Source organism: Nothobranchius furzeri, chromosome 5 (assembly GCF_043380555.1).
Source record: "Nothobranchius furzeri strain GRZ-AD chromosome 5, NfurGRZ-RIMD1, whole genome shotgun sequence".
Taxonomy (NCBI): domain Eukaryota; kingdom Metazoa; phylum Chordata; class Actinopteri; order Cyprinodontiformes; family Nothobranchiidae; genus Nothobranchius; species Nothobranchius furzeri.
Genome location: NC_091745.1, coordinates 76,220,405 through 76,242,944, shown reverse-complemented (window position 1 = coordinate 76,242,944; position 22,540 = coordinate 76,220,405). Strand labels below are relative to the sequence as shown.

At 43.4% G+C, this 22,540-nt stretch overlaps 1 protein-coding gene across 1 annotated transcript; it reads right to left on the bottom strand.

Moving 5' to 3' along the window:
• Positions 1–110: 110 nt before the first annotated feature.
• On the bottom strand, positions 111–22,143 carry setdb1b (SET domain bifurcated histone lysine methyltransferase 1b). Its single transcript, XM_015950570.3, has 25 exons — positions 22,023–22,143; positions 20,983–21,186; positions 20,746–20,909; positions 20,627–20,664; positions 19,165–19,261; positions 18,918–19,088; positions 18,611–18,812; positions 18,460–18,533; positions 18,167–18,357; positions 12,902–13,031; positions 12,402–12,594; positions 10,059–10,169; positions 8,352–8,658; positions 7,990–8,251; positions 7,790–7,880; positions 7,590–7,706; positions 7,342–7,511; positions 5,208–5,432; positions 4,941–5,111; positions 4,725–4,852; positions 3,417–3,433; positions 3,179–3,297; positions 2,844–3,109; positions 2,665–2,753; positions 111–396 (listed from the first exon to the last, which is right to left on the bottom strand). The coding sequence occupies exons 1-25, from the start codon at positions 22,040–22,042 to the stop codon at positions 279–281; spliced, it is 3,675 nt and encodes a 1,224-aa protein (XP_015806056.1). The 5' UTR covers positions 22,043–22,143; the 3' UTR covers positions 111–278.
• Between the last annotated feature and the right edge of the window lie 397 nt (positions 22,144–22,540).

Sequence of the window (22,540 nt, the reverse complement as noted above, 5' to 3'; positions counted from 1 at the left end):
ACCGCCAAACAGGATGAAAGACAACTCAGCATTTCTTTTGTTCTGTTTTATGGGAAAAAAACAACTAATTCTTGTTTTTTACATGTTGTAAAGACTGAGCACAGACGAAGTTTGGGTCCTAAATGAAACTTTTATTCAGATGTAAAGAAAACAAGACACTTTAGGAAAGATCCCGATAAAAAATGACAAATCAAACTGATGAAAGTTCAACTCTAAGCTATGCTGATGAGGATCATCTAGAAGTTCTTCTCTGCAGGAACAGGATGAATGTAGGTGGATCACAGTAGCCTTCCTCTGCACTCTGTGGACCCGCAGCAGCACAGCAGCTCTTTACCCTCCACACTCCCCACCTCATAGTTGTAGTCCCAGGTCAGCTCGGTGCCGGCCCGGATACGCCTGCGCAGGGAGGGAAAGATCAAACGAATCAGGAATAAAAAGGAGTTAATGGAGAAGACGTGTGATTCATGGAGGGGGATCCTGATTAAAAACAAAAATAACAAGAGAGAATCTATTTACATCACTATGAATGACATTTATTCTATTACAGTGGTGCAAAAGTCAACATTAAGTCATTGGAGCCACTAGCGGCTCTCTGGGCCTTCTACATTGACTCTAATGACCTTTGCTAAAAGTGATTTTTTTTTAAATCACTCATTAAAAATAGATTTAATAAACATGCAGATTTGTGGTTTTTCAAAGAATAATTGCATCGAATTTTCACAATAGAAACATTTTTTCCCAGATCATTTTCCACACATTTCAATAGATTTGAAAAAAATCCTTGATCTTTTTGCAAAATTAGTATGTTTTCTTCTCAGTTTAAACGAAATTGTGTTTTTTCATAATTCTCTAATAGCAGATATAACAAATGAGGAAACGTCTGACTTTTTCTCAAGATTCTTACATCATCTTCACAAATCTGAGGTGAGAAAAAAAAACCTTTTCCGAGTCCCTCGTTCTCTTCTGTAGGCATTTCTCAAAAATGATGGCCCTGCAACGGCTGCTGCTCTAAGCAAGTTCTATTCTGGTGAGTTGAGGATTAAATCGGCCCAGACCCTCTTCTAGGTTGATCTGTTTATAACCCTGAGAAAATCTGTAAATGACAAGACCTTTTGAGCATGATGCTTTCTGTATAATTCTTTTGTAATGAACATGGCTTATCTTAGAACCCCCCTCATTCTGCTGATAGTCAAAGTCAGATCCCCCTTTGTCTGTGATTTGGTTAAAGGGACTTTACGGAGTTTTGAATTTTTATGCTCGTGATTGCCCCCTCAGGCCAAAAGCGTAACGGCAGCTTCAATAGGAGGCTCGTGCACGAGGCGCGCATGATGTACGTGCACACTCCTTAACGAAAATATCAGCTGAGACAGTCCCGTGTGTGTGTGTGTGTGTGTGTGTGTGTGTGTGTGGGTGTGTGTGTGTGTGTGTCCCGGAGGACAGAGGACAGGAGAACGTGCAGCTAATTAATTAAATAATTTGGTTCTGTACCTTTCTCTTCAGCACAGCCGACAAAGGTTTATGATGGATCAGTCCTCCTGCATGCTCAGATCATTCCCTCCCCTTGCTTGAAAAATTGTTCCAAAATGAAATTTGAACCCACATCTTTTTTATCTATGAATTCAATGCCGTTCGGCGAGTCTCAAATAACAATTTGGGCATCTTACTGTAAAAAAATATACCATTAATGTAAAAAAGAAACTCTAAATAAACTATGTTCACATCCAGAATCAAACCCAGGTCTTCTGCATGGGAGTCAGACATCTTACAAGGTGAGCTACACTCTAGTAACATGTATAGCAACTGTAACATTTATATCCTTGATGACAGCTGAAACAACGTCAAACCAAAGAACGGTTCGGAGTGAAAATGGCTATTTTGTTGCTAATTAGCAGGAAATATCTAGAAGAAAGTTCTACAGAAAGTAGCTAAGGGTCCTCAGAAATGTAGCTAGCTTTGTCACTAGGCGTTAGGAACAGCGACAAAGTGGCACTGCCTCTCTCTCTGCTGCTAAAGCTACGGATAGCAAATGCTACGGGCGATGCCTGAGCGTGAACGCGCATGAAGCAGCCTGCTCGACCCGAGCATCTCTCTTTTTCTGTGATTTTACAGAAAAACAGGCAATCACAGTAAAAATGCCAGGGCTCATTCTACAGGACCAGGGCATTGCAGGAGAATGTATGAAGAAGACATTTATTATTTCTATACATGTTTTGGCTGTCAAACTTCCATAATGCCCCTTGAAATGAAGTCATTTTTAACTCATTTACTGCCATTAACGACTTTCAACAGCATTTATTTTACTGGGCAGGCGTCGGAACGAGCCCCCGCTCCGTGAGAACAATCATCACGGCTCTAAAGCTGATCTTCATCTACGCATGTCACAGGTCACGTGATCAGGAAGCACAAAATTCATGTATTAGGAGATCATTTTGGGCCGCTGCTCTGATAAAAGTGAGGCGCGACCCGGAAAAGCTTCTGCCGATCACAATTCGACAACAGATTATGAAAGAACGGATAACGCTCATGTGGATTCTTCCTGATGTAAGAGGTGAGTCTACTCTTTGTTTTGGTAGTGTTGGCATTGACAGTGAACACACTCGAAAACAGCCAGGGGTTTTCTGACCAGGAAACAGATGGCGGCGAGTTAACTGTGACCAAACTCACTTGCTGGCAAAGAAGGCCACCCAGGGGAATCGCAGGTCGTGTGTGTCCACAAACACATTCTGGACAAAAAGGTTTGGGCTGCAGCTGTGCTGTAATGCAAAAACAAACATGAACATGTAAGAGGGGGGTGGGGGGTAAATTCACATTAAATGTCTAACGGGACATTTTCAGCTGCTTACATTAAGATATCGCCCAAGATTCCCCTCCAACTTTGCGTCGATGATGTAACAGGATTCCTCCCCGTCGAAGAACAGCCGGGTGTTTTTGGGACCGCTGTCGCCACTTTCTCCGGGCGTTCCCTGATTTCCAGCTTTCCCTCCTTGCCCGCTTGGCCCCGCCCCTCCTCCGGATGCTCCCGTTTTCACCATCATGCTGTGGCTCTTCAGGGCGATGCCTCGGGTGGATTTCACAGCCACTTGCTTTTTGGTCACGCTGGGGCCAGAAACTGAACGAGAGAGAGAGTTTAAAGAACCAGAACGCACCTGAAGAACAACCGGGAGCTTCCTTTATTCACCTGGAGCGGGTTTTTCTTTTTCCTTGTTGTCCTCTGATCCTGAGCTGATAGTCTGAACGTCATCGCTGTCAGACAGCGTCATCACATCCTGCCTCTTGGATGCATCAGACTTCATTTGACTGCAACAAACAAACATATAACCAATGATTAGGCCTTATTGCAGAATACTGGCTTACAGAGTTCTTAGATAAGCTATAAAACCGTCTATTAAAGTCTGTTTGGAGGAATTCCAACACACCTTTTGTCTTCAGTGTCCTGTCATGGAAAAGGGAAATGCACAGGTTACCAAAATCATCCAAAACAAACACTTTTACCACAATTTAACCTTTTATTTGTCAAAAGCTTACATTATCTGCGATAAAAGGAATATTTGGTGCGTCTAGGGTTGTCACGGTAACCGGTGTAGCGGTAAACCCCGGTAAAAAAGTTGACAATAATAATAACCGTCTTGTTTTTTAAAACATATATTATCTCGGTGGATTACCGTGGCTGCGGTGTAGGCGCGGTGACCCTTACCAGCCACCGTATCATCTGCTGAAGTTGCCGGCGGCACATGCGCACTTTGTTGTTTACAACCAAAACTTTCTTGCAGCTAAAGCTGAAATAATGGCCAAAGGAGGAGACGGCAGCACTCAGGACATTTATTATCCCTCAAAGAAGACAAAGTGGGAAGTACGGGCATCTTTTGGATATGTGAAGAATGCCGAGGGACAGTTGATAGAAGACGGCTATCCTGTTTGCAGCACGTGCAGAAAAAGTGTCTGTGAAAGGCAGCAACGCTTCAAATCTCATGACACATCTGCGTGACCATCACCCACAACTCTACAGTCAACGCAAGGCAAGCTAACGTTAGCGTTTTAGCTAAAATGCGTGATCCGAGGATTTGGGTTGAGGGAGAATGCAACGAGTCGCTATATAAAGCAGCCGCAGCGCCGCAACCTGCATATAAACCGTGTCGCGGACACCCCCATGTTGAAATGACGCTATGCATTACGGGGCTCCCAGGGGCAGATAAGAGTTGGTCTCTCTCCGAGAATAATTATGAATTTAACAATGATTACTGCCTGATGACATTTTCCCACATCTGCAAAGCTCACTGGAAGGACACAAACCGAGGACAATATTTTCCTGATATAAGGTTTATTACTCAAGTAAGGGTAAAAAAGTATCTGATTAGAAGGCTACTTGAGTGCTGAGTATCATCTGGTCTAATATTTTTAAAATGATGACATCAAACAGACAAAAAATAAGAAATATTGGTATTTTAAAGACTAAAGGGGAAAAATGTAAACAAATAAACAACATAATTACAAAATAACACATTTTAGGCAAAATTTAGACACAAACTGAGGACAATATTTCCTGACATACAGGGTTTATTTCATTGTGTGAAAATGTAGCACGCTTAAAAAAATACCGCGATAATACCGAAAACCGTGATAATTTTAGTCACAATAACCGTGAGGTTAAATTTTCACACCGTGACAACCCTAGGTGCATCAAAAATAAAAAGATTACTACACGAGTATTCTTTTCTGTATCTCACCTTCTTCAGCCCCTGGCTCGTTAGCCAGGAAGCCACTTTGCTTTTCCCCATCTCCACTGGTATCGATGGGGGCTTCTCAGAAGCTGCCCCTCCTGAAACGCTCATTCCATCTTTGCTATCCTGACTCCCTGAGGCAGGAGGACAAGCAGTCAAAAACACAGACATCCCTACTCTGGTGGATCTGTTGTTTAAAAGTGGAGTGGTATTGTTTTTCACCTTCCTTGTTGCCTTTGAGCTGACCCCGCGTGGTGTAACTCCTCCACACCGAACTGGACGAGTAGTAGTTGTCCTTCACAAACGTGTCGTCTGAACTGTCGCTTTCATCGTCGCTCTTCGAGTCTTTGTCGCCTTCCCCGTTGCTGTCGTCTGATGAGCTCAAGCTTCGGCCTGCGGGTCAGGAGAAAAGGGACGTTGCCTTTCATCGTTGGAGCTGACACAGAGGAGGCGCGTCTAAAAGTTACGGTACGTCGCCTTGGCGCTCACCTTTTTTAGAAAGTTGTGCGGCCGTGTTTCCAGTGGCCAAAGAGGACGGCTGGATTTTGATTCTGGACACATCCACTCCGCTCCCCTCGCTGTCCGAGCAGTGCGCCTCGCTCTCATAGCCCTCCTTAAAGTTCTCCACGCTCTCTATGTGGTCCAGGTTGGCGAAATACTCATCGCCCATTTCAAGGCCTTCTTTGTCAGCGAAGTCATCAGTCAGGATTTTACCTGATAGAGAAACAGACAAAAAGAGGAAGTTGCTACTTAAAGGCGCATGAATGACAGCTTGTGGTCAAACCTGGGTACTGCAGTCTGTGTATCAAAACGAGCGAGTCCGCTCTGAGCAACTGTCGCCAGTTACGATTCAGCACCAGAAGATTCTAGATGACGTGTGAAGACGAGTCAGACACACTAACTCGTATGAGATTTATGTGAAAGTAGCATGAGTTAGCATAAATTAGCATTGTTAGCTCAATACTAGGCATTAGCCTTCTATAAAACAAAAAGCTGCTGTGGCTTCTTAAGGGTGCAGAAATAACTTCTGGGTCGCTCCTGTTAGCTGCTACATTATCTCCACAATGCGGCTGCTTTTTGCCGGCTGGTTTCGAAAGACAAACGCAGATGCAGTGTTTACCGGCGCAGGCTTGGCAACCCTTCAGGCTCAAATTTGACTGGGTCTGGAACCAGGAATCATGTAGGTGGGACAGATTGTAAACAAAGACTACGTCCCTCTTTGGCCATTTTAAAAGGAGAAAAAATTACAACCCCCACAGCCGGTTGAGAAGGGAATTCTATTCAATTCAATTCAAAACTACTTTATTAATCCCAGAGGGAAACTGATTGCTGTAGTAGCTCAGAATAATAATAATAATCAAGTCATCAAAGAGTTGTTGTATATTACAATGGCTGTTGGCAGGAAGGATCTCCAGTAGCGGTCAGTGTTGCAGCCAAACTGAAGAAGCCTCTGACTGAAGACTCTCTTCCGTTGTCGGGCAGTCTTGTGAAGAGAATGCTCAGGGTTGTCCATCATTTTCTTGATTCTCTGGAGAATCCTTCTTTGCATTATCTCCTCCAGCGGTTCCGAAACTGCCGAAACTCTGGCTGAGTCCTTGAAAGGGCTTGGAGTTCCTCCATCTTGTTGGCCAGTGATCTCACATTGCCCATTATGATCGATGGAAGAGATGGTTTGAATTTCCTCTTTCTCTGTCTCCGTTTTGCTCCCGCTCTGCATCCTCGGTTCTTGCGTTCTAGCTCAATTGGGATTTGTGGCTTCAGTTGAGGTATTATTTCAGCCTTTCCAATGTTAATCAGCTGCTCTCGATTGTAAACCAGCTCGTTGCCATGGTTACACATCATAACAAATGCTCAAAAAGTGAAAAAAGCTAAAAAATAGCTGTAAAAATCCTCCAAGCTTCACAGCACCAGAAACAAAAGTAAAAAAATACAGTTTTTCTTGAGAAACTAGAAGAAAACTAGAACAAAAAATGCCCAAGAAAAGGCCAAACTTACATAATAGTCAACAGAGTCTTGTGAAGAGAATGCTCAGGGTTGTCCATCATTTTCTTGATTCTCTGGAGAATCCTTCTCTGCATTACCTCCTCCAGCGGTTCCACAGTCGTCCCCAGAACAGAACCAACCTTTGTTATTAGGCTGTTGAGCCTTTTCAGGTCCCTGCTTCTGATGCTGACCAGCACCTGATTTATCATTGCCCATTATGATCGATAGAAGAGATGGTTTGAATTTCTGCTTTCTCTGTCTCCATTTTGCTCCCGTTCTGCATCCACGCTTCTTGCATTTTAGCATTTTAGCTCATTTGGGATTTGTGGCTTCAATTGAGGTATTATTTCAACCTTTCCAATGTTAATCAGCTGCTCCCGATTGTAAACCAGATTGTTACCATGGTTATGCATCATAACAAATGCTCAAAAAGTCAAAAAATTGCAGTAAAAGTCCTCTAAGCTTCACAGCACCAGAAACAGAAAAGTAATCTGATTCAATATCAATCAATCAATCAAAGCTTTATTTATAATATAACCTTCCTTCAAATAGACATTGGACTGTTTTGTGATGATTTCACTACTTATTGCACCTTTAAGAATCTGTTTGTGTTCTGTTGCTAGAAATCAAAGTCCCTCACCGGCATAAATGCAGACAAACGAGCCCTTAGCGATATCATCCAAGCACCGGATGCCCCAGCCTTTGTTCTGAGTCTTAAAGAGCTGGAGGCGGACCTGCAGACCGTGCTGCACCAGCCGATTTGTGCACATCTGAGCACAGCATTTGCACCTTTTATTACACTCGTAGATCCTAAGAGAGAGGAAAAAGGGCAAAGGTAAGAGTAAATCTAATTAAAATGAGCGTGCTACACCAGAAAAAGCCTCCGACCCTGTAGGCAGGCACTCCTCTAATCGCTTGTATAAATATCCCGCGTTTTGGTTGATCAGTCCCCCGGGTGTGCAGCCTGTAGCCTGCAGCGTCAGCTGGTGGCAGGAACATTTGGACCTGGACATGAAACGATAAAAACCCCTGACACATCTCCAAAGAATTAAGATGAGAGAAAAAATTAAACGAGCAGCTTCACTAACTTGTCCAGACAGCCGTCCGTGCAATCACACCCCACCAGGAAATCAGAACTGGTGTTGATGACCACGCCGTCTTCAGGAATACGTTCTTTACCTTAAAGAGAAACATTTTAAACTCAGATCAGATTATAAATCAGATTAGGAGTAAACTATAAAAAAAGTCATCATTTCTGAAGACAGGCAGGAGTCCCTGCAGCTCTTACTGTAGGCTACTTTAGGAGGGGGGGTGGTGTCGATCTCATTGACGCAGGACAGCGGGATGTCCTCCTTTCCACTGGTGATGTCTGGAATGTAATAAAACGGCCTTTGTGGCTGGAAAGGCCGATCAACCAGCACGTAGGGGTCGAGACAGAACATTTCTAAGAATATGAAGTCACAGCGGGTTTGGAAGAGGTAGGTCTGGATCTCTGACATCTTACGGAGACAGAGACCACATGGAGCCTTGTACGTCACGTGAAAAGACACCTGAGTGGGGAAATGAATAAGAGAAGCTTTGTGAACGTTTTAATCAGGCGGGCGACGTGTTTGAAAGCTTTCAGGGCCTCGTGAGGTACTTCCCATTTACCTTTCGGTTGATTTTGCGTCGACTCGTCATGCGTCTAAAATCATAGAGCAGGGGTGTGAGGAGGGGGTTTTTCCCTCGATGCTTGTCCGGTTTCACCGGCCGGATTCGTTTCAGACAAGCGGGCTGACACACGTGAGGCATGTAGAAGATGCGGTCAGTCGGGGCTCGGTAGGCGGGCTGTGTAGGAATTACGGCCATGGCGTGGGTCACAGGTGGAGGGGGAGGAGCCACAGAGGGCTGTCTCTGGTAGGAAACGGTGACAGAGGGTTGGGACGTAGAGGCATTCGGAATAGCCATCACTTTTCCGCTGTGGATTTACAAAAAGACAAATATAAAAAGGTAATCACATAACTTAAATCATACAGCAACCATCCCAAGATCATAATCTGAACGGATTTGATCAGTTTTCTTTGTTTAAAGTTGTTGGTTTTCAATAAAGTTAGAAATAAACACGATTTAATCACAGAAATTACAAGAAATTAGCAAAACAATCCATAAAGTTTATTCTGTGTTAATTTCCTGATTATTTGCGTTTAAAAATCCCTCATTTAGATTTTTAGATTACAGATACCTGTTTCCGCCACCAGGTGGCAGTAAGGTACAACACTGAATAGAGGTTGGTGTGTTAAAAAGGGAATTCTCATAGGTTATTGTAAGTAAATTACAGAGCAGGTCACCCCCTACCAGAGTATTACTCCACTCCCACTTCCTGTTTGAAAAATGCAACAAATGCTGTTGCTAGCAGAGCGAGAGGGCGGAGCCACTAACAAATACACACACACACAGGCTCACAATGACACTGTGACATCATATGGTACCAGCTAACGTTCCAGGGTGCCTCTTAGCCAATAGCGATGGCAGATTGAGGCCCTGTCCACACGTAGCCGGGGATCTGCCAAAACGTAGATATTATTCTACGTTTTGGTCTGTCATCCACACGAAAACGGAGTTTTTTCACACGAAAACGGATCTTTTTAAAAACTCCGGCCAAAGTGAAGATCTGCGTTTTCTCCGTTTTGGGTGTCTGCGTGTGGACAGACAAAACCGGAGTTTTAAGGTAAGCAACGCCACTTTCCGCAACAAAAAAATGCTGACATCACGTGTGCGACCTGTGTTTACACTAGCCGACAGCATGGACGCCCTCAGAGCTGCGCTCGCTTTATCAGTTGTCCAAGCGCTTTTTGCTTGTTTGTTTTTGCAAGAGGAATTACTGCTCCTTGCGGAAGACCACAGACGAAGGACGAGGTTAAGAACGGGGGAAGTACTGCCGCCTACAGGTCTGGCATGTCCTTAACAACGTATTTATCCGGGTACGTGTGGACAGAGTTTTTTTTTAAAACGAGGTGGTGTGGATGCAAGTTTTTGGAGGGGCGGATATTCGTTTAAAAAAAACGGCTACGTATGGACTAGACCTAAAATTCAAGTGCAGAGTTTTTACCTGACAACGGCACAACACTGACAGTTTTAGGCAAAAAAAAAAAATTTTTTAACTAAAATGCACTAAAGTGCAAAACTGTTGACTACACGTGTCTGCAGCACGATTAGACACGTATTTATATAGTTTATCAGAAAAAATAAGTTGATTTGGTGGCAACTTGCTCTTTAATTTTGGATCATTAGAGTATATACAGTAAGAGTATATAAAAACATAAACAAATACATAAAAATAAACATCATTAAAGTAATTTAATCGTGAGGTGAACCTACCTGAGGTTGCTGGAAGTGGGGGACAAAGTCTGCAAGATTTTGGAGGCATGTGTTCCTCCAACCCCAGGGATAAATGGAGATGTGCTCTTCTTTGCCATCTGATGCTTATTCCTTGAATATAAAAACACGACAAATCATATAAAACTAGAAAATCAGCTGTTGATAAGCGTGTGCTAGCATCGTTTGCTCTACTGGTGTCCACGGATCGATGGCTTTAGTAGAATCTCAATGTTTTTATTTCTAAAAGCCTGTTGGAACTGAACTGCTGTTATTCAGTTGCCATGGTGATGTAGCCTTGGAGCAAGTGAACCAGTTTAATTAAATCAAGTTCAAATAGACCTTTCTTTTATCACAGTTTTCATTATTTTCCTTTTTACTGAAAAAACGTGATGTATTCAGTTGCTAACTGAGTCAACAGAGAACGCTAATGATGCTAAAACTAATGACACGCTAACATCCTTAGCTCAACTTCCCAAATGCAGCGCAGTTTGTCTCGTCCTCCATTTGAGGTGCAGGACCTGAGACGTTAAATAACAGCTGACTGAAACTGCGTACATCAGAACCAAAAGCTTTTCTTCTTTAAGTTTGTGAATAATATTAATACCATTGACATATATACTGGACAATTCGTGTCCATAGGCTCCAATAATAAGTTTTTGCGCCAAAATGGGAGGTGGCCACCACCACCGTTTTGACCGTGTCACAGGTTCCGTCAAGCCCAGACAATTCCACAAAAGGCAAGAGAGGTGGAGCTGAGGGTGTGGCTTTAAGGCTGGGATCAACTGACGACACCCGGTCGAACTGAAGCGATGTAGCTACAAGCTAACCCAAAGCTAAATGCGGTGGTGGGAGCTAAGCTAATGGAGGTAGCTACCTAGCTACAACCGGAGTTAACTGTGCACAACACCGGAGCTTCTGAGTCAGAGATACGCCGGGCTGACCGCTGGGGAGCAGGGGCGGCGTTAGGCCCGGCTACTTGGGCTCAAGCCCCAGATCTAAAACGTGGAAGTAACATGCAGTACCAAAGTCCAACAGAGAGGGAGCAGCTGGCAGTAGTTTGTATACAGCCTGCCTGAGCCTCCACCACTGAAGAAGAAGCCCTTCAGCAGCCGGCTTCTTCTACACTCTCTGCCTGAAACGCATGAGTGAAGATGGACATAAGGAGGTTTTTTAGACCAAAAGTACCGCGACAGAACCCCAGCTTTGATGAGACTGGTGTTGACTCAGGTTTGTGAGTCTTATTTGAAAATATTTGTGAATTGTAATATATATGATGTTGACTAGTGCGTGTCACGTGTGTGTGTGTGTGCGTGCGTGTTAAGCCCTGGATCTTCTTCAGTCCTAAATCCGCCCCTGCTGGGGAGAACCGGGTGGAGCACAGAGGTTTCCCGAGAGCTCCACAAGCCGACAGCCGCGCAGCAGACAAGCGCCGCTGCGATCAGAGATGCGCCAAGCTGACCGCTGAGGGGAGGGGACCCTACCGATAGTCGGAACCTAGCTCCACCAACATGTTATATTTCAACCCATTTTCTAAAGTGCAGCATTATGTTAAATGCACTGGGTTTTACCCTATTACATTTAAAATTCATGGTTAAACAGTACGTGTTAAAATCTAAGCTCAGCTCGGCAGTGACCTAAAATACATAAATATAATTTTACTTACCAAAAAAAATTAAGTGGAGACTCCTTGGACGCTCCGTTAGTGCAATTAATGCCACAGCAAGTCATTTTGTCCAACAATTGTACAAATAATATCCAAAAAGAACGCACACACGCTACAACTAATGGTCTAAGTTGAGAGACTGAAAATGACCGAACAGTTTTCAGGCGAGGCCGAGGCTCTACTGAGACCTTTCCCCGGAGCTAGCTCTGTGGCCACAGAATTTTAGGCTTTTAATACACTTAAACAGAGGAGTGACAAAAAAATTCACCCCCCTCAGAGTTGTCATGAGTGTAAACTAGATCATTTAAACAAAAAACATGTTTTGGTACCAGGCTGTAAACATGTTTATTTCTGCTGTGAAATTGGTATTTTTAACATGGGAGTCAAAGAGGATTTGCTCGCTTCTGACACCAGCCCCTAGTGGATGAGGGTGGAAGTGCAATTTTTGTCACCTCCGTGTTGGCTTCATATCCAAACCCAAATTATGGGGGCTTGATTAATACCCAGTTTTAATTATTAAACAGCCCACGACTGTGTAAGTAAAGACAACAAGTGTTAATCACACCTTCTCAACAACGACCAGCTAATAAGTTCTGTCCATCACCTCAGATTTAAGCAAGTACGAAAACAAAAACTCCCTACTCTGCCCCCCGTGTGCTGCACTATTCGTGTTCACTTACTCGATGCGCTGAGGCTGTATGGTTTGTGAGGGCGGAGGCGTTTGCTGGATCTGAGGAGGCTGCTGGGGCTGAATGGGCTGAGGACGCTGCTGAAGCTGTGGTGTCGCAGCAGGCTGACTGGGAGGAACAGAAGAACTTCCAGCATGTTCAACGCCAGTGTACTGAACCACTGGGCCTTTACTTCTAAGCACTCCTGAAAGAAGAAACAAATAAAAGGGGTCAGGAATGGAGTGGACGTCAAATTATAACAAACGTTTTCACAGCGCTCTTTACGATTAGCTGCATGGACTAAATAATGTTAAAACTAGCTAAATGTGACCAACAACATGGAGGGGATCCTAGAGTAGATCTGAATTAAGTCACAAACCAGCGTTTCTTCTGGTCAAACACTGTTTTCCTCCCAAACGCTCATATTCAGGCATGGAATAATAAAAAACAGCGTGAATCCTGACGATAATCCCTGAATATGTTCACGAGTATTGAGAAGGAGATGCAGTCACCCATGTTTGGTCTGGTCCGCTGGTGGCCGGCCAGTTTCTTCTCTTGTGTGTTTGCTGAAGTCATTTTCAGATTGAACATGGGCTCTAATCTGGTGGATCCTCTGTAAATCCACTCGCTCCTTTTATCTTCCTGAAAAAGCAACACGAGAAATTCAGATGTTGAAAACAGTCTCGGCTTCTAGATGACGGCGTTACGGTGGGTACAGCCAATGTTTCCACTCGGTTATAATGCAGCCATGTGCTAAAATGACTAAATTCATTTTTCCTCATTAATGTACACACACCACCCCATGTTGACAGAAAAACACAGAATTTTAGAAATGTATGCAGATGTATTAAAAAAGACAAACTGAACTATCACATGGTCTTAAGTATTCAGACTAGGGCTGCACAATATATCGCAAATATATCGTTATCGCGATATCAGCATGCACAATATGCATATCGCAAAGAACAGACAAAAATCGCAATGAGTGGTCAACTAAAATGTTTCCTACACATGATGCATTCTGTCAAATGGAAGCATTATGTTTTTTTAACAAATCAAGTAGAGCTCTTCACCCATTTGGCCAATTGGGTGGGTTCTCATAGGTCAGATGCCCGCCCCCGAGGCGGACGGCACTTCATTTTGATGGTTAGCAAACACCTGAGTTAGCTTTGTTCTGCTCTTTCTGCAGATTCTGCTTTTCCCGGGATCCACTGATCGCCTTTTCTTGTTCATTTTCTTTTTCCCTTTCTTCACATCTTTTACTTTTTTCCTTTTTATGATATTTTTGTCATTTTTTTATTTCTTTGTTTTTGTTTTATTTGTTCCTGAGTTAAGTTTTTATTTATCGCAAGTAATATCGTCATCGCAATATTAATCACTGTTATCGCATATTGCAGGTTTTCCTATGTAGCGTCATGAAAGTCCTGTTTTTGACCTAAAGGTCCATGATCTGCTGTATCTGCTCGAGCAGAGACATAAAGTCTCTGACAGGCTAATCTACATGAGATATTGGCCAAGGTCTGTCATGCACTCTGCTCATCTGAACTGCTTCACCTCTGCTACAGCGAAGACGAAGAACTCTCTCGATAAACACCTAATCAACAACTTTGTTATTACCAATAATAATGTGAGCCCAATGTTCAATCAAATCTGTGAAATGACAATGTTATTACTTGATATTATAATCCTGTGATCAGTAGTATTTTACAAGTAATTATAATCCTGGACATTTGATCTAGAAACTGATGACATGTAATGCTAAAGCCACACGACACATTTCCTTTTGTCTGATCCAATCAGAACCTTCGTTTCTGGTGTGAGGCGTGGTTTTCTGTGGTGTTTGTATAAACCCTCTTTTGCATGTCAAATTCTGATTCGCCAGCAAACCAAAATATGACAATTATAAAAACTATCCCACGCCACCTTTTCTTTAGTTCAAAGCGTTCTAGAGAAGTCTCAGACCGGCCATCCGGACTTCCTCTTCAGCCATAAAGAACCTTGCTCGACAAGCTGGATAAAAACTGTTGCAAGTTACACCGGACCGCAACGGTTCCTTCAGAATAAAAGCTGAACCTCACGACCCCTTCAGGGTCTCGGAGATGCCAGTGATAACCTGTCGTGACCTGGGAGCATTCCAAGACTAGTTTGGTCGGCACCGCTGCTTTTCTACCGGCTTCGGTGCCAAGGAGGGTCCAAGAGGACCTCGGCATTCTGGATCTAATCGGAGGCTTCCCCTGGGTACGGAGACCGACAGATGGCGTTTCATGTGTGTTATAAATCTCCTACTAAAGTTTAGAGCAAAACATTCACTCCCACTCAGAACTAACGGCTTCTCCGGATCCGCTGGTTCTGATAATAACATTACACACACACATACCCCAGCACCTCACGTCTCACTCCACCTTAGTCCATCAGTACAGAGAGTGTTAAAGTTAGTCTTGTTTAAATTGTGTAGAAATAAATTTCGTAACTATTATAAACCTGACTCTCTCTCTTTCCTCGGAGTTAATACGAAGTGTCGCTTAATCCCTGCAATAAAAAGTTCTGATCGTCTGGTTAAAATATTCAAAGATCCATCAGATTGATATTTCATATTTCTATGGAATCTCACATTTCGTGCAGCCCCAATTCAGACCCTTTGCTCAGTATTTAGTAGAAGCATGTTTTGAGTCTTCTTGGTAAAGATGCAACAAGTTTCTTCCACCTGGATTTGGGGCTCCTCTCCAGTTCTGTCAGGCTGGATGATGAATGTTGGTTCAGAGTTGCCATGAAGCCACCACTTCAGTATTTTAGCTGTGTGCTTAGGGTCATGGTCATGTTGGAGGGTAAACCTTCGGCTCAGTCTGAGGTCCTGAGCACTCTGGAGAAGGTTCCTGTCCAGGATATCCCTGTACTTGTTCATCGTTTTCTCGATTGCAATCGCCATTCCAATTTATTTCAACGCAGCGTGAGAGCTGACCAAAGCGCCTTACAGTAGGCCAAAATAAAACAGAATAAAAATTGTTCAATAAAAACTAATGACAAGCAGTAAAAACAAGTAAAACAACCAAAAACAAACAAAACAATGAAAACAAGCATAAAAAATGGCCTAAAGCTAAAAGCCAAGTCTTAGAAACGAGTCTTCAGTCTAGACTTGAAGACTGAGACAGATGAAGACTGCCGTATGGAGACGGGACGGGCATTCCACAGGAAAGGTGCTACATACACAAAAGCCCCCCCCCCCCCCCCCCCCCCCCCTCAGATAAGTGGTCAGCTGACCTCAGAGAGTGCACCGGCACATAGGGCATGAGCAGCTGTGACATGTAGGAGGCTATTTAATGACATATAGACGAAGAGTAAAGTCTTGAACGGCACCCTGAAGGTCATGGGCAGCCAGTGTAGATGTGCCACCACCGGAGCAATGTGACTCCTCCTGTTTGTGTTTGTCGGAAATCTAGCAGCATCTGCAGCCGGTTTAAAGCCGACACCGGAGCACCAATGAACAGTGAATTTGCTTCGTTTAAATGAGAGGTAATAAAAACATGCATCATCACGGACTCCAAATGTTAACGTCTTTTCGTCTTTCTCTTCTGCACTCGAAGAGTACAGACGCTTCCCTCTTTTGCTCCCTTATCTTTTTTCCCAAGGCTCTTTGTCCTGTCTGCCCACAGAGCGCTTCTCTGCATTTCTTCTGAAAAACTCTATTTTTACTAACCATGGATTTGATAAACTGGTCATTCAATGCGATCGATAAGATTTGTTCAACAATGAGAACGGAGCAGGGGGCTCCCACATGTCCACAGGGGACACACCCGGTGGGGTATATTTTGGATTCCTGGAAGGAGTGGAAGATCATATGCCTCTCCCAGCTGTCCACTGAGGACATCAAAGACGTGTGGATATTTGGTCTAATGATCACTGGATTTCTCCTGATTGGAGTGGGAGGATTTCTGGTCTTCTGGAAATTTGGGAAGACGGGAGCGATTGGAGGGCGACCCGCACCCATGGAAAGCACCGTCCGTGTGGAGACTTCTCAGACTGGGACGTTACTCGAGGTGAATCGTAAGCTGGACAATGTTCTAGCTGCGATACCGGTATTAGTGCACAAAATGGATATCATCTCGGAGAGGGTCACCGGACGTATGGACAAGCTTAAAACCCCAAATTGGCTTCACTGAAGGACTGGAATTATCATCTTAAAGACTGACGGCAGAGAGGAAAATTATCTCAGCCTGACCCAAACAAATTCTTGTTATCTGAATCTGACGCCCTGGTAGCCTTGAGCTGCAAGCAACAAACCCCCGAAGGAATGCAGACAGATGCTGTATAAACCAGACCCCCCCCCCCACCCACCCACCCACACACACACACACACACCCCACCCCCGCCTTCAGATTGGTGGACTTCAGCCTGGCGAGGTCATCAGCTGTAGGAGTCAATGTGCTCTTTGCTTCTCCCAAGATCTCCCTCCCACCTGTACAGTAGATGAGCGCCTTAGATGGCTGCTCTTGCTGGGGGAAACAGGATCCCACCCCCCGCCCCCGCCTTCCTACTGGAGTCTCATGTTGTGAACTGTTGATGTTCGTGCTTATATGTTTGAGGTGTTTTTTTGCATAGCAAAGCCACGCCCTGTCGGGAGTAACTCTGGAATGCCTTTTTTCCCTCCCCCAATTTATCCTCATGTAATCCCCTTTTCATCTAAATGAAATGAGTGCCGTTCCTGGCTGCTCTCGTGGTCTGCCTGTATCTGTTTTGTCTACATGTGTGTGTGTGTAACCTTGGTCAGGCTGTGCTGCAGAGTCAAATTCCTATGCTTCGGGTCGCTGGAGCACTGGCAATAAAGCTTTTCTGATTCTGATTCCCGAGGTCCTTTGGATGTCTTTCAGCAAACGTGTCTTGCGCAGCGGAGAGGCTCCTGACGAGCCACTCTGCCATAAAGCCTTGACTGGTGGAGGGCTGCAGTGATGGTAGACTTTCTACAACCTTCTCCATCTCCTGTCTGCATCTCTGGATCTCAGCCACAGTGATCTTTAGGTTCTGCGTCACCTCTTCTCCCCCAGTAGCTCGGTTTGGCTGGACGGCCTGCTCTAGGGAGGGTTCTGGTCATCCCAAAAGTCTTCGTTTAAGGATTAAGGAGGTCACTGTGCTCTTAGAGCCTTTAAGTGCAGCAGAGATGTTTTTGGAACCATGGGCAGATCTGTGCCTTGCCACAATTCTGTCTCTGAGCTCTTCAGGCAGTTCCTCTGACTTCACGATTCTCATTGGCTCTGACACGCATTGTGAGCTGTGAGGTCTTTTAGAGACAGGTGTGTGGAGTTCCTAATCAGGTCCAATCAGTAGAATCAAACACAGCTGGACTCCAATGAAGGTGTAGGACCATCTCAAGGATGATCAGAAGAAATGGAAGCAGTTAAATATACGAGTGTCACAGCAAAGGGTCTGAATACGTAGGACCATGTGATATTTCAGCTTGTCTTTTTTAATAAATCTGCCAATATGGGGTGCTGTGTGTACATTAATGAGGAAACAATTAATTTATTTTATTTCAGCAAACGGCTGCATTATAACAAAGAGTCAAATATTAACAGGAGTACCTTTGAATTGAATTGAATACTTTCCATACCGACTGTATGTACTCAGTAGTATCTCAGGTAAACGTGCAGCGCTTTATTCCACAGGTTTGAATGTTTTAGAGTGAAACTACAATAGTAATTAAAATTTTGACCTAAAAAAAATGACTTTTAAACAAACATTTTGTATTATTTTATGTAGCCGGTTTAAATTTGTTGTTCACGTACCAAAAAGAGAATTTTGACCAAGCTGCCGTCCACTTCCTCCACTTTGCTCTTCCACCAAGTCCCCTCCCACTCGGTCTTGATGATCTGGCCGACCTTTAGGAGCACCATCGGCCTGCTGGGGTAGGCAGAAATGTACTCCTCGATGAAGTCTCGACACGACGCGTCCTCTATGTCTTCCCAAGTACGCTTCACTATAAAACAATATCAGTTATCTTGATTAATATTTTCTCTACACGTTGCTGCACCTTTGGAAACCATGAAAAAAGAAAGAAAGGAGAAAAATGGGCTCCTACGCGGTTTGCACACTGGGTAGACTTCAGGCAGTATCACATATGAAGCATAGCCGTCGTCGAAGAAAATCAAATACCTGAAACGGCAAAGCGGGTCATTAATGAGCTCAGGCCTTCAGAAAGCTGCCAAACCTGCAGGCTTTCATTGACTTACCTCATGCGGTTTTTGTTGTTGGGCATCTCTGCCACGATTCCCGCGTAGAGCCACGTCAGGCTTCCGTCTTTGTACCTGGCGACGACACGAGCCCCGACAAACAGGTCCTCCATAGCCGGGTTGTCGTCAAAAGCCACGTGATTCCCGGACAGCAAACTCTTGCCTTTATCAAACCTCACTTTGTATTTATAAACACCGTTTCCTGAACGTTAAAGGAGAAAATGTGTGATTTAAAAGAAAAAACACTGATTCCTTAGCGTCATCTTTAAAAAAAGCATTTGTAAAACACACGAAGACGACGACGAACCAATAGGGTTGATAGCCACGAGGGTTCCTTTGTGCCATGTCTTGGTGCGTTTCTTTCCCAGGATGTTCATCCCGATCCGGAGATCAAATTTTTTCAAGCTCGAGCTCGGCGGGGTCGTCCCTTGAGACGAAGCTTGCGATACAAATATTGTCGGTGCTGAAACCTGGATGACTGAAATTCCCACCAAAGAGCATCAATAACGCTTCACACGAGTCCGATTAATAAACAGACTCTTATATTTGCTCACGTGACTGAGGAGCTCCTGGTGAAGGTTTGCCCACCATTTGGGTCAACTTCTGCACCTGCTGGGAGGTTTTCTGGAGAACTGCAGAAGCTTCTTTTAACTGGTGATAAAAACAGGCGACAGAAGAGGTTGTTGAGGAGAATTACGAGTTTTACATCAAATACAGGCCTTTTTTTCTTTATGTAACCTAAAAAAATAACTATGTTTTGGCTGAATTTAAAGAAATGATTTCCCATTTAATATTTTTCACCGAGGATTGTGGTTCACTTGTTGAATCAATACATTTGCAGTGGTCTCTAGTAGAAATTAATGCCTTTAAGTTGTACTCTGGAGAAAAAAAAGCTCTGATGCACCTGTTCCAGGAAGTACGAGTCATCTGGAGTTGCTTCAGACGACAGGATTGGAAGTCTTATTTCCTGATATTCAGACATCTCTCCTCTGATTGGATAACAGCAACACAGCTCTACCGCTGACTCTGCCCTGCATAGTTGATGTTTTATCTCCACAAATAACACAAGCCTGGAGGAGTCCTGCTGTGTGGTGGAGTATCTAACGCTAACAGTTAGCTTCTACTAGCCGAGACGTTCTCTGCTGTTACCTGGACGCTAAACCAACAACAGCCTTCCCCGTTGTGAGCCAAGATGGGTGAGTCCATGAATGTTCAGTGACAGTGTGACGTAGATCTGTCAGGATTTTCTATTTTCTATCAGAGACTAAAGCAGGAGATAAGTGTAGGAGACTGTTTTCATGTTCGGACGGCATGAAGAACTCTGAGTGACCCATTATAACCTAGAGGATAAAGTATACTTTATCCTTTACATTTGATGTCCCATGGGCTGTCGGAGCACCTGATGTCCTCTGGACGATGCCAGCGTGCTCTTCTATGACCCATTATAATCATTAACTCATTCACTGCCATTGAGGACTAAAGTCGTCATTTGCATTTTGTTACTGTGTGGGTGTCGGACGAGCCCCCGCACGGTGAGAACAAACAGCCGATCTTCATCCGCGTACGTCACAGGTCACGTGATCAGGAAGCAGAACGTCATGTGTTAGGAGATCGTTTTGGGCCGTTGCTGTAAAAAAAAGTGAGGCGCGAACCGGAAAAGCTTCTGCCGATCACACTTCAACAACGGATTATGAAAGAACGGATAACGCTCGAAACGCGCGGATTCTTCCTGATGTAAAAGGTGAGTCTCCATTTTGTTTTGGTTGTTTCGGCGTCGACATCATCCTAGCATGCAACGTTCTGTCACTCTTAAAAAAAAACAGTAAAAACGGTGAGAAACGCTGGCAGCGAATGAGTTAAACAATATTTCTCAGTTCTCCACACCTTTAAAGCTGCCTGTTATGTGTCAACAGCACTTTTTGTCCCTGATGCTCATTAACAAAAACAACACTGTAGTAATTACATAGTAATTAGATATGAATATATTTTCAGAAACACTGTTTTTGTTGCTCTCACCACTGAGTCTTTGCCTGGAGATTTCGTTGGAGGAACCACTGATGGTGCAGAACAGAAGAAAAAGAGATGAACAACAGTCTCAGTGTTTTCATATCTTTTTACAAAACAGCACAACTTACAACATCCAACTGCAATGACATCGTCATCGTCATCATCATCTATCTCAATGACTTCAGAGCACAGTCCATCTCCACCCCCTTCATCCTCAGAGCTGCTCTCTCGGTAGACAAGACCGTTCAGCTGATAAGCCTCCTTTACCAGTTTCTCACACCTCTTTAAAGATCTAAAAAAAGGAGACAAGAAGATGAGCTCGTTATAGATAAGCACTAATAAAACAGACAACCATTCCACCTCACTGGTTTGTGTCTTTGAGAAGCATCTCCGTCTTTGCCTCCTCTTCCTCTTTCTGTTCCACCCACTGCTTCAGTTCTTTCAACTGAGCTTTTTTCTTCTGCACCATCTCACTCTGTTCCACAGCTTCTTCAACCAGCTTCTTCAGATCATCCAAGGAAACACCCAAATCGTCCTCCAGACTCGAGTCCCAGCCGTCCACCTCCATTCTGAGGAGGGAATGCAGAGAAACACATTTAAACAGCGCTACATTTTTAAAAACAAACTCAACCGTCTGCTTTACAACCATCAGCTTAAACTCCCACAGATGGCCAGAATGAAGCATGATAACATTTATTTACAGCTTGGTAGTGATTAATTAAGTTTAACGAAAAGAGTTATATTCTTTATATATATATATATATATATATATATATATATATATATATATATATATATATTAGCATTTTTGTGATTTTGATCAAGTTTTAAACCTCACTCTGTGTGAAAGACATTAATAATACCTAATAGTCACACTCCCTAAATAACAACGCATTACTGTTATAGACGTGTCTAGCATACGGGTCATCATCCTTTATGGTAAAAACAGGATAAAATACACTCAAGTTAATCTGATTTTTTAAAGATGCAGTGAATCCATAAAAGAAATTCCAGATGCATACCAGTTTATCTGAATAATACACATGTATAAGATAGTAGATCACTAGGGACATCAGGAGTAAACACAACTTTCCCACTTAGTTGTTGCAAAAAAGATGAACTTATGAGCTGAACTTGAGTAAATAATAAAAATGTTGCTCATTTGTTGTCGGAGAGTGATGTAAAGCCCTAATGTCTTCGTTTTACACGTTAGATTTGTGCAGCAACAACAAACCCTTGTTGAGACGCATGCTAACCGGTTAGCTTAGCATGGGAAAAGAACAATTCTGATTTGAATGAGAGGTGCAGGCTGCTGAAACAAATATGTTCATTGCACAATAGAGAATTGCATCAAAAACATTCGTAACCTATGAAACATGTTCTAATTAACGGGAAAGCCACCCACCGCTCGCTGATCTCCATCATCTCGGACGCAGATGTAAAACTAGCTTATTCCGCTAATGCTAAAGGGTAAGCTACAAAAGATGTTTCGATTCCCGGGGTGTCCGAAAAGGGCGGTGTAGTAGATCGCAGCATTGGAAAAAAAGTCCCGCCCACGCAGGATGTTATTGTGACTTAATAATTGAACCGAGCCAAACAATGACGAGTTCGTTTGGTTTTCAGATTTTTTTTAATGTTTAGGAATGTGAATAGTTTTACGTGGGGCAGTTTAAAAGTTATACAAGTATAACATATTGCAAATTGTTTGATTTACTTTTTCATTTTACCGAATAAACAAGTTTATCAAATTAAATCAGCTATTGTGGTCAAACATTTACTCTTTTGTTCTGTAACTAATTGCATTTCTTTTTATTTTCTTTGAATATTTTATGCATTAATTGTGAAATCCTAATACAGTAGTTTTCATTCTGTTTGAAACAAAATATGGACCTTTTTTATAAATCAGTGTCTATCTACGTCTGT